At 43.9% G+C, this 14,428-nt stretch overlaps 1 protein-coding gene across 3 annotated transcripts in view; it reads left to right on the forward strand.

Annotated features, from left to right (window-relative positions):
• LOC102530707 (olfactory receptor 51M1-like) overlaps positions 1–14,428 on the forward strand; it is a 259,108-nt gene that overhangs the window by 237,952 nt on the left and 6,728 nt on the right. For 2 of the 3 annotated variants that reach the window (XM_072969351.1, XM_006203594.3), the window contains one exon: positions 9,538–10,625. The exons of the other annotated variant lie outside the window; for it this stretch is intronic. In XM_072969351.1, coding sequence (XP_072825452.1) covers positions 9,538–10,536 — 999 coding nt within the window. In that variant the 3' untranslated portion in view covers positions 10,537–10,625. Of the gene's footprint in view, positions 1–9,537; positions 10,626–14,428 lie in introns of those variants that run through there. 3 annotated transcript variants of the gene reach the window in all.

Genomic DNA, 14,428 nt, shown 5'->3' on the forward strand with positions numbered 1-14,428 from the left:
GTGCTATACAGTAGAAACTTGTTTATCTATTATATATATGTTAGTTAGTATCTGCAAATCTCGAACTCCCAATTTATCCCTTCTCACCCCCTTTCCCCCTGGTAACCTTAAATTTCTTTCCTTTGTGAATTTATTTCATTCAATACATTTTAGATTTTAGGGTTTTTTTTTTCTTCTCTACTGGGATTCTCCTTTTTTTTTACTTTACATTCCTCATCTTATCTATATCCAAATTTCTCATCCTTATAGACATTATGGAGCTACATTAGGGAACAAGACAAAGAATGTTAAGTTAATGAAAGATAAGGGGCTGGTTTCAGTCAAACTGGTTGAGAGAACACTACTTAACCAAGGAGAAGCAAGGAGCATTTTGGGATCTCACCCAAAATGCCTTCGCTCTGTATTGAAGCTAGATTGTGGAGAGCAACTTGAGATGGCCCATCAAAACCTGGAAAGAAGGACATGGTCACCATTCCAGGATTCTCTTGGAGGCCACCTAGTGGCATCTCTTCTCACTAATGAGTGTCTGCTTAAATTTTGCTCTCTGGGTGCCTATCTTGCTTACTCTTGGCCTGGCTCTGGTCTCAAAATTTGTTTGGGGGCAGAGGGGAGGGCAACTCCCTGACTGAGCCTTTCTAAGAAATTCTTTCTCTTCGGGGAACTCCACACTGTCTAGTAGCTGGTTAAACTGATGTTTCCTCCTTGATCATAGCTCAGCCACTAATATGGTTTTGATAAAGAGGAAAAAGAAAAATTAGCAGAAGATTTCAGAAGACAACGGATCTATCTGGATTCCAACTACAGGTTATTACAAAGAAACCGGGAGGATCCCAGCAGTTAGGGAAGCTAGGACTCAACAATAAGACTTGAGATACAAAGTAATTTGAAGAGGTGTTTAGCTGGCCTCAGAAAAATGGGTCCAGACTGCTATGATAAGGGAGTATAGGTGTCAAAGTGTCTGGGTGTCAGACTCCACTCACACCTTGATGTCTGCATGTTATGAAGATTGTTCTCTCTGAACATGTGCCTCGTTGGTCTCTTCTCTTTGCCTGTGTCCCATGACTTTGCTCATCTCCTACTGGAATTATTATAAGATTTTCCCAAGTATTTTCCATTCCTCTAACATCAGCAATAATGTCTGTTTTTATTACTCTCCTTAAAGCATTTCAAAGGCTTTGAATACTAAGAGTTTCAAACATTTCTCCAACAAGTTGCAAGATCTACTTACTGTAGGCAGAGTCTAATCCTTTGTCTGCCTAGAGCGCACGGGACAGGGGCTGTCCAGTCAGGTGGAATGCGCACACAACATACTGGTGGCCACTGATTGAACAGCAAGGAGACCAGCCTGGGGAAGTTGTCTTTTTTTTCACATATGTAAGGTTTGTGGTAGAGGTGAGGAAGTGGCCTCGGAAACAGTTTGGGAAATGTCAGACCTGCTTTGGTGAGACAGGTGCTTGAGTTTTCTAAACTTCCTGGGCCATGAGTCGAGATAGACAGGTGAAAAAGACAGGCGGGCTTAGACCATGTTTGGGGGAAGGAGGGGATAGATCCTTGGCTTTCCAAAAGGGGTATCTCTGATAACCGTCTACAATAAGAATAGAAATTTGTTCCTCTTCAGAGGGAGTGAACAGAGGGAGGCTATAAGGAAAGAAAAACTTTCTAAGAGGGCTGCTGTGGGAAGATGTGGAACCTTCCGCTAGGAGAACATTGCAGACTTTCTGGAATCATGCAGTTCTGTGTTTACATAGCTGCAGACAGCCAGTGTTGCAGGAGAACGGACAAAATAAACTACAACTGGAAACTTTTTCAAGGGCTCTAGATAAGGATAGAGTATTTCTGCTATCTGAAACTCTGTGGGTCTTGCCAGCCTCGAAGATGCAGTCAGTGACACACCACAAAATGGAGTTCATCCAGGGAGGGCTTCATCCAGCAGGCCTGCACCTCGGCTCAGAGAAGAGTGAGCTCAGCCTTGTGGCCGAGGAGAAATAATTTTCCTTCTACCTTTCTCGGTTCTTGGCAGAAACCCCTTGTTATAAACAACAGATTAACAGGAGAAAAACAAGCAAAAGCTTAATTAATATTGTGTATACTCCTGTATACATGGGAGAGACCCAGGAGAACTGAGTAGCTCCCTGAAATGACCCAGGTCACTACCTTAAATAATATCATCTCCAGCCAAAGACAAAAGAAGATGTTGGGGTGTCGGGGAGACACTTATGAAAGGCAATCTGGAAAAGCACACTAAACAAGGGTAAGGTTGTTATGCAGGTTTCAGTCCATGTCTTCTCCTCAGATAAGTTTCTAGAGATTTAGCCAGTCTCCATTTCTTGTTACAGAGAGGGAGACACACTTACAAATAGAGAGCTCACTTATAAATAATAAATATCACGTACAAAAGGTTTTCTGAGCTTCTCCTGTGTCTGCTGTTTCTTAAAAATAACCAGTCTTAAATAATGTTTATGCCAAAAAGGCATACTTTGGGATGACAAATTCTGCTCCCCTCCAACCTACAGCCATTTTCTGTGACAGAGCACCCCTCCCCAGCTGAGTCTGTGAACATGAAGCGACAGAGAACTCTGAGCAAGGATTTCATTTAGGTCTGTCTGGCCAGACTGGGGATCCAAAGCTTGGTCAATAAAACTGTCTTCAAAATTTGAGAAAATAGAGAAATATGTATCCTCTCTGTCAGTTCAGAATTTCATGTGGGCTTGTGTGGGTTTGTTGTGTGTATGCCTGAGACGGAGATCATCTTTAGCGGTGAAATAGACTGACTGGAAATTTTCAGAGCTATATGAGAGGTGCAGAGGATGTGGGAAGATGGTGCTGGGGGGAAAGTTCTATTTTCTTAACCTTTTGGGAAGGGGTTATGAAGGGAGGGGGAGAAGAATTTGAATTTAAGCCTATTTGGGAGCATAAGGCTCCTCCTGATGGTTGTATTGAAAAACTACAGCATGTATACTGGTGGGGCTGTTTCATTTCTGCATTAATCTCTTACCCCATCAAGCTTGACCCAGTTGACTTGGTACTGATTCTGGATAAAAGGTCCCTTAAACATAACATATATTGGGACCCTGAAAAGAATTCTAGAATCAAATATATCTTTGTCTCTCTCTCCCATACAAGTTTTCTTAATCTCTGATACAGAACAGGGTCAGGTCCTGTGTTCCTTGTGGAAAGGGGCTGAGCTCAGTCAGTCTTAAATTTTTCTGACAGGGACTTCCTCTCCAACAAGCCTAGATGAAGTCTGTGCCCAAACCACATCCTCAAGTACAATTCAGTAAGATGTCCCCTGCACCCTGCCCTGTCACCTGACTGTGCCTGCCTGCATCTGGCCATAACCACGTGTTCTGAACCAGGTGTAAATTTGTACTGCCTCCTACCTGGGTGTTTTGGATCTATTTGCCCCATTTGGGGGTTTGCCCTCACACAACTCTGATCAATATTTCGCAGCTTGAAAGATAATAACAATATACTGCCTTGTTCATGCCAATCTGTGCCTGTGTGTGTGTGCACACATGTGGAAAGGGAAAAGGAATGTGCATATGACCTGACCTCATCAATTCAGATTTTACAACAGACTGAGAGGGGAAAATGGATTTTCTAAAATGATGGCGGGTGCTACCAGAAGAGAGAAGAAGGCAAGAAGAGGGGAAATGTTAGGGACACCTAACTTACCGTAGGGCTCGTTAAAGGATTGCCCCACACACTCAAGGCTGAGTGGAGAGCCTTGGAAAAGCCTGAGACAGGCCTGAACGTGTATTTGGGGTGGGGGTGTAGATAAAACGTTTTAATCTGGTTGACCTCTGGGCTCAAAGACACTGTCACTGACAGAGACGAAGGACACATTCATGGCCTTGTAAAGGGAACTCAGAAACAGGCATGAAAGCTAGAGCAGGAGAGACAGGCCCCTGGGGCCCTGGGGCTGTGAGGCTTCAGGGAAGAGGAGCAATTTGGAGCCGCTGTGCAGGTCACATGGATAATCTTCATCCATCACGTCCCGCCTCTCTAGCAAACTCTAGCTCCTTCCAGTGAGCAAAGGAAAGGGGTCAGTGAGGTGATGGTGCCTGGGACTGGTTTCCTCATGAAGCAGAAGTAGTGGGGCGAGGCAGGACCACGTTGCCGCAGCAGACACCTGACAGCAGCCAAAGCCCGGACACTGAACACTATAAAGTCAGGGCCCTTCAGCCTCCTGCGAGCCCACAGAAGGACAGAGGGACGCAGGCCAAGGAGGGGAGAGTCCTGACAGCTCCTGTCCTCAGGGCCCCCAGCCCTGGGGACTCTCTGTTTGTCCCCAGCTTCTCCCAGGTGGAGCCTTGGTGCTTCCTAAGCACAGAGGAAGGAGGAAGATAAATCCCTCCCTGGCAGCCACAGCGGTGCCGCTCACTGACCCCGGGGCCCTCCTGCCCGCCCTCTTCCTCTTTCAGTGCAGATGACCTGACTTTTCTAAAGTCAGCAGCTGTCGGTGAGTGTGCACTGCCGTCCAGTGCCAGGGTTCCAGGGGTGGATATTAAGGGGTCATACGAGAATTAAGAGAGAAGAGACAAGAAGAGGGAGGGTAGAGGCATCCAAGCGAGCAGTGACCCTGGAAGGACGTGGTCTGAGTTCTAATCCTGGTTTCTCTCTTAAGGCTAAAAAGACCTCAGGCAGATGTATTCCCCAGCTGGGCCTTACTTAGTTTCTTCGTTTTCAAAATGAAGTCCTGAATCCAGGATCCCATAAAAATGCTTTCACTTGTGATACCCTCAGCATGTTTGCACAGACCCAGAGCCAGAGACAGGCCCAGGGCTTGCTCCCCCTAGAGGAGAGGAGCGATTATCTGCAACATTCTGCTGCTAAGGCCAGAGGGAAGGGCTGCCTCTCTCCTCCTGACCTGGGTCTCCGTGGCCAAGCCGGGCCCTTCCTGGCTCCTGCCTGGGAGTCAGCCTCCCGCTGCATCAGGATGTCAGCTACCCTCTGGTCTCCACAGACCCCTGCCTGCCCAGCTGGCTGGTGCTCTCAGCCTTCCCTTTCCTTTCTTCACCAAACAGCCATTCATCTAACATCACACGTATTGAGTGCATTCTGTGTGCCAGAGCAGTTAACAAAGCAGAGGAGGCCCAGCCCTCAGTCCTTGTGTATTAATATGGACAACCCCTGTGACTTCCCCAGTATCCGGGATCCCCTCTCCCCCGTTCCAATGTGCTCTGCCACCCCGGGCACAGGACGTGGGTTGACAGGAGTTTGACCACGTGGGAATGTCCCCTCCCTGGTCTGATTCCTGTCCTTGAGCTTAGGCGTGGCTCCATCTGCATCTTCTGCATTTTAGAGGCAGTGGTCTCCATCACTGATTCATTTTTTAACATAGAATACATTAAATTGAAGCAGAAGAATGTTTAGAAGATGGACTTACAGTACAGAGCTAATTGCTCACTGCATAGTGAAAATCTCTCTTTTCAGGGATTTTCTCTTTAAGTCTCACCTGTGTCCCCTCTGCTGTGAATGTTGTAATTACATTGTCGTTAGCCACGGTGTTGTGCTGATGAATGGATTCCTGTTTTTTAGAAGCGGAGAAACATCTGTTGGTCCCTTAACATGGACACTTTCTTTCATTTCCAGGAAAAACTCAGTAGAACTTCCTTTCCAGCAGGAATTCTCCCAGCCCTGCCATGTCTCTCTATAAAAGTCCCATTTCCCCCAGACCCTTCTCCCTGCCCTGCTTGTTCTGAACTCAGTAAAAACAAGACTCAACCCCCACCTCTAGGTACAATTAATTTGGACAAAGGGTAAGCACTCAACTCGCTCATTCACTTACTCAGTTTTTCGTATAGAGTGGTGCCAGCCATGTGTTAGACACTGCACTGGGCTCCAGGGTCAAGTTGGTACAAAATAGGGATTAAAAATCATAACTTAAAAAACACACATCTAGGACTATATATAAAAGTAATATATATTATATATACTATGTTTTAGATAAACACAAGTATGAATATGTAAGCATAAATATTTGTTAAGCATACATTTATGCTTATAATACTTATACTTTTGATGTATATATAAGGAATATATAGTATATAAAGAATGCATATGAGTATAAATAGTATATTATATGAAAAGTATATACAAGTAAATACACTTATATATGTTAATGTTTATACATATTTTGCATATATATATTTATATATAACATTAGATACAATATATAATTATAAATATGCTTATATATAAAATATAAAGGATGTATGTGTACATTTACACTTTAATCTTGCAGCCACAAAGCTGCTGTGTGAGTACAGAAGGGTTTGCCTCACTCTACACAAGACACCAAGAGATATTTGTCAGAGGAAATGATATTTATGTTGTCTTAAAGGACCAGTATTGTTCACTGGTCAAAAAAGCAAAGTAGTTTCTGTTAGGAAAGCAAAATATAAAGCAATATAAAGAATAGAAAAAAGAAAAGTATATATGAGTCATTGTAGAAAAAACTATCAGTTTTTTGACTATGGTAGAAAAAAATGAATTTGGAAAGATGTCAATGCTGAAAGGGCTGAGTAAAGACAGGGTATTACCTTGTATTAGGACTGCCCACTTTGGAAGTAGTTGGACGTGGGTTCAAATCCCATCCTTGACATCAGCTCACTGATAAACTCATGTTGTGAATTAACGTAAGACGTGGGATTAGCTCACAGACTGGGAATTAGCTCTCTGAAGTCAGACTTTGGGAGAGCTATTTACCTTTTCTGTGGTTTCCTCCTCTGTGAACTAGGATAAAATGCCTCGTGGTCGTGAGAAATAGTCACATTATGTAATGTGTTACACGGTGTCTGCGTCGTGCCGGAATGCAGTAAATTTGAGGTCTCACCAGAGCTCTTCTGACCAGTTTAAACTGTATCCTGGTGAAAGGGGAGCTATTGAAAGACTGAGAACAGAGCAGTTACCATTTTAGGGATAAACCCCATGACTCAAGTGGAAAACAGATCTAGGACATGGGGTGTCAGGCTGTGCAAACTAAGTGTCAGAGAGGTCAGTTAAGCAGGAAAAACTTAGGAATGATGACAGTGAGCACAAAAGTGGAAACAAAGGAATAGGGATATTTAGGAAGTAGAACATACTTATTAAGTCAGTTAAAAAATGAGGTGTGGGAAGAGGGAGAGGGTCAATTACAGCATGAGATCCAAAATGTTGTCTTGGAAAGTGATTCAATACATTGTAAAGAATCAGGTGTGGAGAGGGTAGGTGATGGATCAGTATTAGATGTGTTGGGTTTAGTTGGCATCAATTGGGAGACCTCTAATAAGAAGGCAGATATTCAGGTCTGCTACACAGCTGAGTTGTCAGGACTAGGGATAAACTTCTATGGGTTATCAGTCTACTAGTACTACTACTAGTAATAATAACAGTAAAAATAATAAAAAGAGAAAACAATAAATGAGAAGGTGTCTGAGGTCAGGACTAAGTAATATGAACATTTGAGCAACGGATGGAAGGAACTGAATATGTACTGCCCTAAACATTAAAGGGAATCAGCAGGGGCTGGCGTCAAGAATTCCAAAAGAGAGCTTTAAAAAGGAAGACATGGCCAGAAGACACAAGTTTGCAAAGGAATCAGGTATGATTGAGTCTCCATTGAATTTCAGCCTTAGAGGTCACTGGTGAATTTAAAGAGCATTGCTCTAGCCAGGAGGGTTAAAAGGAAACAACAAAACAAAACAAAAACAGTCATTTGGCGGTAGGTGAGTAGTGAATTGAGGAAAAAGGACACTGAGAGGAAAAGTGTGATAGGTTCTTTCACCTCTTTGTCAGAGTGATGAGGGGCTGGCCCTGGTCTTCATTCCTAAACATTTTCCTTCTTGCCACCTCCCCCGACAGTTCTTCTCAGGGCATGACAGCATGCTTATCACTGCTGTGCCTCCTTGTCCAGCCATATAGCCTGAGTCATATTAAAAAAAAAATTATTGAAGTGTAGCTGATTTACAATGTTAATTTCAGGTATACAGGAAAATGATTCAATTATACATATACATATATACGTATTTTTATCTTTTCAGATTCTTTTCCATTATATGTTATCACCAGGAATTGAATATAGTTCCTTTTGCTCTATACAGTCGGTCCTTTTTTATTTTATATATAGTGACGTTTGTCTGTTAGTATCCAACCCCTAATTTATCCTTCCCCCTCCACCCCTTTCCCTTTCGATAACCATAGTTTCCTATGTCCGTGAGTCTGTTGTTGGACTGTAAATAGAATTTGCATCATTTTTGAAGATTACCCTGACCCATACTGCATAGACCCTTACCTTAAGTCATTCTAGCCTATCCTAACTTTAACCTGGTTCAATTCAAATCTCTGTATAGTCATTTTCTGATTTCAAACAGGTAAATACAGTGATTAAAAACACACTTAAGCACTGACTAGTTCCACTTTGAATTTCTGAACCTCAGATGGGCCACCATCACTCCCTGGAAACCTACTACTTTTGTTCTTGTCCACTTGTTCTCTGGCTCATGAACACACTTTTTTCCCTCCTAAGAACTGCTTTATTGATACTGCTTGGCTGCCCACTCAAGTGGTCCTGTGGAAAACGGCTGGGACCTGTCACTGTTCTGACCCAAAAGCAGCCACGGCCACAGCAGAGGGAAACAGAAATACTGACATGTTCATGGTCTTTCTGGGGGGGTGGGGGGCAGGGATGGTTTTATTCCCCACTACCTCGCTGAAACTGCTTTCTCAAGATCAGCTGTAACTTCCATGTTGCTAAATCCTTGGTCACTTCCAGGTCTTATTACGTTGTCCATTTAGCAATGTTACATATTGATTTATCCCTCTTGAAACTGATACAAGACCACAGTCACCTGGTTTTCCTCTAACTGGCATTTTTCCCCCCTCTGTCTCTTTTAGTGAAACCTTCTCTTTTCCAACTCTACAATTCAGATGTTCCCAAAGCTCAATACTAGAAACTTACCTCTACCCTCACTTTTTAAGTTTCTTCATCCAGCCTATATCTCTCAAACATATATCTCATATTCAACTTATTTCTGAAGTCCACATTTCTACTCCTGAGTTAGTGAAAACAACTGAATGAAAGCCCTGTTAGGGGAAGTCATTATAAATTAAAATTTTGAAAAAACTAGGTAACACTAGATCCAGATGCTCAGCCTGGTGTTAGATATGTGAGTCTGCAAATCAAAAAGAAGAGAATTATAGAGTTATGTATTTTATACTTATCAACATAAAGTTAGTAAATAAATTCATGAGAGTGTCAATGTTCTCTAAGGAGGAAAAATAAAGTATGGACAGAAAACTGCCAAGAAAAAGAATGGTTGTATTTAAGTGTTGAGTAAGAAAGAGAAGCCTCAAAGGAGACAGAGAAGGAATAGAAATCGAGAGAAAACCTAGTGAGCCTGGTACTTTAAAGAAAGTTTCCATCAGGTAGGAGGACGGTGGAGTTGACAGTAGGAAGTAGATACCAAAGATGACAATGAGCATGATTCTGATAATGACGGTGTGACTATTCTTGAAGCCAAAGAATTAATAACCAGAACAATCATTTATTTTCAGCTCAGCCCCAGAAGAACATCAGCCCAGCATCCCCCTAGGATGCACTTGTCCAACATCACTCAGTTTAGCCCGGTGCTCCACCTCACTGGCTTTCCAGGGTTGGAAACCATCGAGCAATGGATTTTCATCTTCTTCTTCCTCATGTACCTCGTGGCCATCTCTGGCAACTGCTTCATCCTGATAATTATTAAGACCAGCCCTCGTCTGCACACACCCATGTACTATCTCCTCTCCTTTCTGGCCTTCACTGACCTGGGCCTGTCAGTGTCCACCTTGCCCACCACTATGGGAATCTTTTGGTTCAACTCGCGTGTTATCTACTTTGGAGCCTGCCAAATCCAGATGTTCTGCATCCACTCATTTTCCTTCATGGAGTCCTCAGTACTCCTTGTCATGTCCTTTGACCGCTTTGTGGCCATCTGCCACCCCTTGAGGTACTCGGTCATTATCACCAGCCAGCGAGTGGTCAGGGCAGGCCTGGTTGTCATCCTTCGGGGACCTGTAGCCCTTGTTCCCATTATTCTCCTGCTGAGGACTTTTCCTTACTGTGGGTCTCAAGTCCTCTCCCATTCTTTCTGCCTGCACCAAGAGGTCATACACTTGGCCTGCACAGACACCACCTTCAACAACCTGTATGGGCTGACCCTGGTGGCGTTCACTGTGATGCTGGACCTGGCTCTCATTGCACTGTCCTATGGGGTCATCTTGCACACAGTGGCAAGACTGGCCTCCAAGGAGGAGCGGCTCCGAGCCTTCCAAACATGTACCTCACACCTCTGTGCTGTGCTGGTGTTCTTTGTGCCCATGGTGGGGCTGTCCCTGGTTCATCGCTTTGGGAAGCATGCTCCACCTGCTGTCCACCTTCTTATGGCCAATGTTTACCTCTTTGTGCCTCCCATGCTTAATCCAATCATATACAGTATTAAGACCAAGGAGATCCGTCATGCCATCAGCAATCTCCTGGGTCTTAGAAAGGCGGGTGCTGAATCCTGGAGCTAAAAATTTCACTGGTACCCAGAAGAAGGTCCCAAATCAGGCCAAAGATTTACTGCATTTTGTACCTATTATCACACACTATTTTTCCCAAGTTTTTTTTTTTTTCACTGCCCTAAATAAAATATGGATGAATTTCTTTCTTGAGTTTGGGTTATGAATGCTAACCTTTTCTTGCTTAAATTACTATGCCTTCTCCTATATATGAGACCTAGATATTTTGGTAGCATCAAAAACTGCCCAGAGGAAGAGTCTTATCAATGTGCATAAACTAAAACTAAAATCAAACTATGCAAAAATTTTAAAGGAGAAATAAGTAAAAAGCACATAGAGCAGAACCTAGCAGAGAATAGATCAATGTTTGTTGTTCAAAATTCACCTCAGGAAATGTACCTCTTCCCTCCATGGCTCCTTGGGACTGCCTCCCTCTTCCCTGCCTGGTAAAGTCCTTCTCTTAGGTTTCTATCCTAAGTAAACCATATCCTTTAGACTCTTGTGTCACATTTGAAGAACCAGAACTTCTTCACTCTTCTCTCATGACTGATTCAGGTAGAAGTCCCCCACATCCTTCTCATCTTGTGCTCTCTTCAGGCTCTGTTCATCTAGTAGACACTCTTGACCCCACTCCTGACACTTCTCACCTCTCATTTTCCTTTCCTGTGGATTTGCTGAAGATAAATGAAGTCAGTGTTTGCTTCTAGGCACCCTAGTTGTGAGATCTTGCACAATGACCTGCAATGTGACAAAGCTTCAATGAAGGGAACAACCACAAACATGTCTAAGTCACGATCCCATTGCTCAGGAGGCTGTGAACCTGAAATTGGCAGAGAAGCTTGCCTCTGCCATTAACTATGTGAAATTTATCTTGGAGTCTCAGACATTTTCATGGCAGACTCTCTCTCCAAACCAGAGCAGATGCTCCATCTGTCTGCTCCCTCAGAATCCTGCATTTCCTGTTGTAACATTTATCACATAGTAATGGAGTCTTCTGTGTTTTAGATCTTTTTTCTTTGTTGTTTACTTTTTTGTCTCTCAGAATACATGACTAAGTTTATCTCCTTGTAGGAGTTATGAATGTGTTGCTCACCAGTAAATCTCCAAAATACAATTACTGCCATGTAACAGATATTCAATGAATAAATTCTGTATGTTTCCTTTTCTTTCTGGAATGTTGAATCTAGTGAGAGAGCAGCTTTTAGTAAAGAATATCTGTTAAATCCTTGTATCTCCTGTGAATCTCTTTTTACTCTCTCAGGCAGTTTGGCCTTCTCGTATCTATATCCTGCAAAAGACGGATGAATTTCTCAGGAGCAGATATTCTGTCTTACTAATCTTTGCATCCATGTATATGGCCGAAAGCTTACAGTCCCTATATACTCACTGAATGAATGAGTGTGAATAACTACCTGGTAGGAAGAACAGTCTCAAAGGGAGGCTAGACTAGAGAAAAGAGCATGACAGAAAACAGGACTGAGGGTCACCCAATACATTTTTGGTAACTCTAGCAGCTAGTGGGAGAAGAGAATGAAGGAACATCATGTCTGCTGGAATATTTCATGTTGCTACTTAAGATCACTAAGTTTCCATGGTAGATAACTCAGGTGCCCGCAGACTGTTCCAGGAGAATGCTGATCCCTTTTTGGTATTTGTCAGGTCTGCATCCATTTAAGGAGTTTCCTCTGGGGGCCCAAGACCCAAGGGAGAAAAACAGATAGTCTTATAGTTACAAGTGCAACAGATGCAGAGAGTAGTCCTGAGTCAATTAGAAGAGGATAGGAAAGGTGTGAGTGAGGAGGGAGAAGACCTCAGAGGCTGGGAAAGAAGCTACAGACAGCAAGGGACCAGTAAGTTGCTGAAAGCCCCTTGATTTGTGGATACAGGCAGCCAGTCCAGTGACCTCCCTGACATCCTTTATCTAGCAGGTCTCTAAGTAGGATTATGGGATGATAACCCATCATCCCAGGATGATGGTGGGTCTGTGGTTAGAGCTGCTGCTCCATGGTATCTCTCCATGATCATTTTGGTTGGAAAGAGAGACCAGAATGTGTGTCTAGGCTGGATTTGGGAGTGGAGTGATACAGTATTGTGGCTGGCAAGGGATCATAATCTCAACAACTGTCCCTCCTCCCCCAGTTGATGTGACTTCTAACACTTCAGAGCACTTTTTTCCACACTCCTATTAAGCCCAGTAGTTTCCCTGGAGAGGAGGCAGGCAATAGGGGAAAACCTTCCATCACAGAAAGAAGCTAATGTGCAGAGGGATTTGTTCCCTTCACCAAAGTGATGTAGCTGGTGCATCCAAAAACCACTTACAAGCTGCAAGTCCCAACCTTCAGCCTCTCACTCCTCGCAGTTGTCCTATCACTGACTTATGTCCACTGAAGGTGTGGAGGGAGGACCTGTAGCCGTCATATGGTGGATCATGGTTGTGGAGAATTTTCAATAAGAAGGCAGCACTGACAACTGCAAATAATCATCATCTACATGTGGTTCTAACGGCGCCACATTTAGAACCACAGATAAACAGCTCTATAACCTAACGATAGTGTCGTCGTCCCAGTTTTCCAGACGAGGAAACTGAGACTAAGCAAGCGGCTTGCACAGTCACCGAGCTCGTCAATGCTGAAGCTGTGCTTGGAGTGCAGATCTGATTCTCGGGTCGAGAGCTACGTCCTCCACCACCGTGCTGCCTAATGAAACCCTGTCTAGAGTTGAGAAGCCTGAACAAAGGGCTGTGAGAGACCCAGCTCCCCATCCTCTCCCTGTTCCTAATGCTTCCCTGCATCAGTCCCCTGGTGTCTGACCGCCTCCTCCTCCACTTCCCATCCTCCCTGCTGCCTAGACCTGCCCTTTCTTTCCTGTTGTCTAACAAGAGATTCCTCTCCTCAGGCTCCCCTCTTTTACCTGACTCCCCACTCCACCTCTCCACCTCTTTCTCTGTTTCTCCCTCTGCCTCTCGACATCCACTCTGAGTCCCTGAGCTTCCTGCCAATGTATCGCTTGGCTTTCCCCTTCACAGTTCCTCAGCCCGTGTTTTTACCCCCTAGTTTTCTCTCTGTCTTTCTGTCATCCTCCTCCCTCCTCTCAGTCTTTCAGCAAAGTCCTTCCCTCTGACCTTAGCTTCCCCATTCTCCAGGCCCTTCACCCCATCCCTTTCTGCCTCGCATCCCCCCTTATTTTCTGCTCCCCCATTGCTTCAGCTAAGTTACACAACCCCCTTTCTCCATGACACTTGCAATCTTTCACAGAAGCTTTCATCACCCCTTTCTTCTTTCACTGTATGGTCTTCCCGCCTCCCCTGCTTCTTGTGCTGCGTCTGAGGACAGGTGACGCAAGAGTTAAGAAACAAAGAGAAAGAGTAAAGACCAAAGATGGGACTAGGGGACTCAAGATCTCATGGGTCCAGAGTCCCGAAAGCCTGGTCGACATCATATTTATTAGGAGTATACAGCTCAGAAAAAAATGCTATCAAAGAGGTGGGGCTTTAGATATCCCACGGATAAGCACCAAGTTCTGCTTGCTGTTTAACTGAGTAATTTCAGGCCCATCCCTTCCAGGAACAATCACCCTCCTCGGGGTATGCAAAATTTCTAAATCTGTCCTATTGTTGCCTCCGGGACATCTTGAGATAGCAAATATGTCCCCTGGGCTTAACCGCATGCTTTCATGCCAGAACAAAATTCTGTTAATGGATGATCTGGTTTTCCAGGACCATCCATTGTTTCATCCTAAGGAAGTATCTGCCCTCCTTCATGCGCTTATGGTCAATCTCAGGATTGCTCACCCCAAGTTTTCTTTAGCATAGTATGTACCATAGGTCATCTACTGCATAACACATTAAAACAAAGCAAGCATGTGCATGTTAAGCAAGCAAGTGTGGAATATAATATTTTAAGCT

The sequence above is a fragment of the Vicugna pacos genome, chromosome 10, assembly GCF_048564905.1.
Source record: "Vicugna pacos chromosome 10, VicPac4, whole genome shotgun sequence".
NCBI classification, from domain to species: Eukaryota; Metazoa; Chordata; class Mammalia; order Artiodactyla; family Camelidae; genus Vicugna; species Vicugna pacos.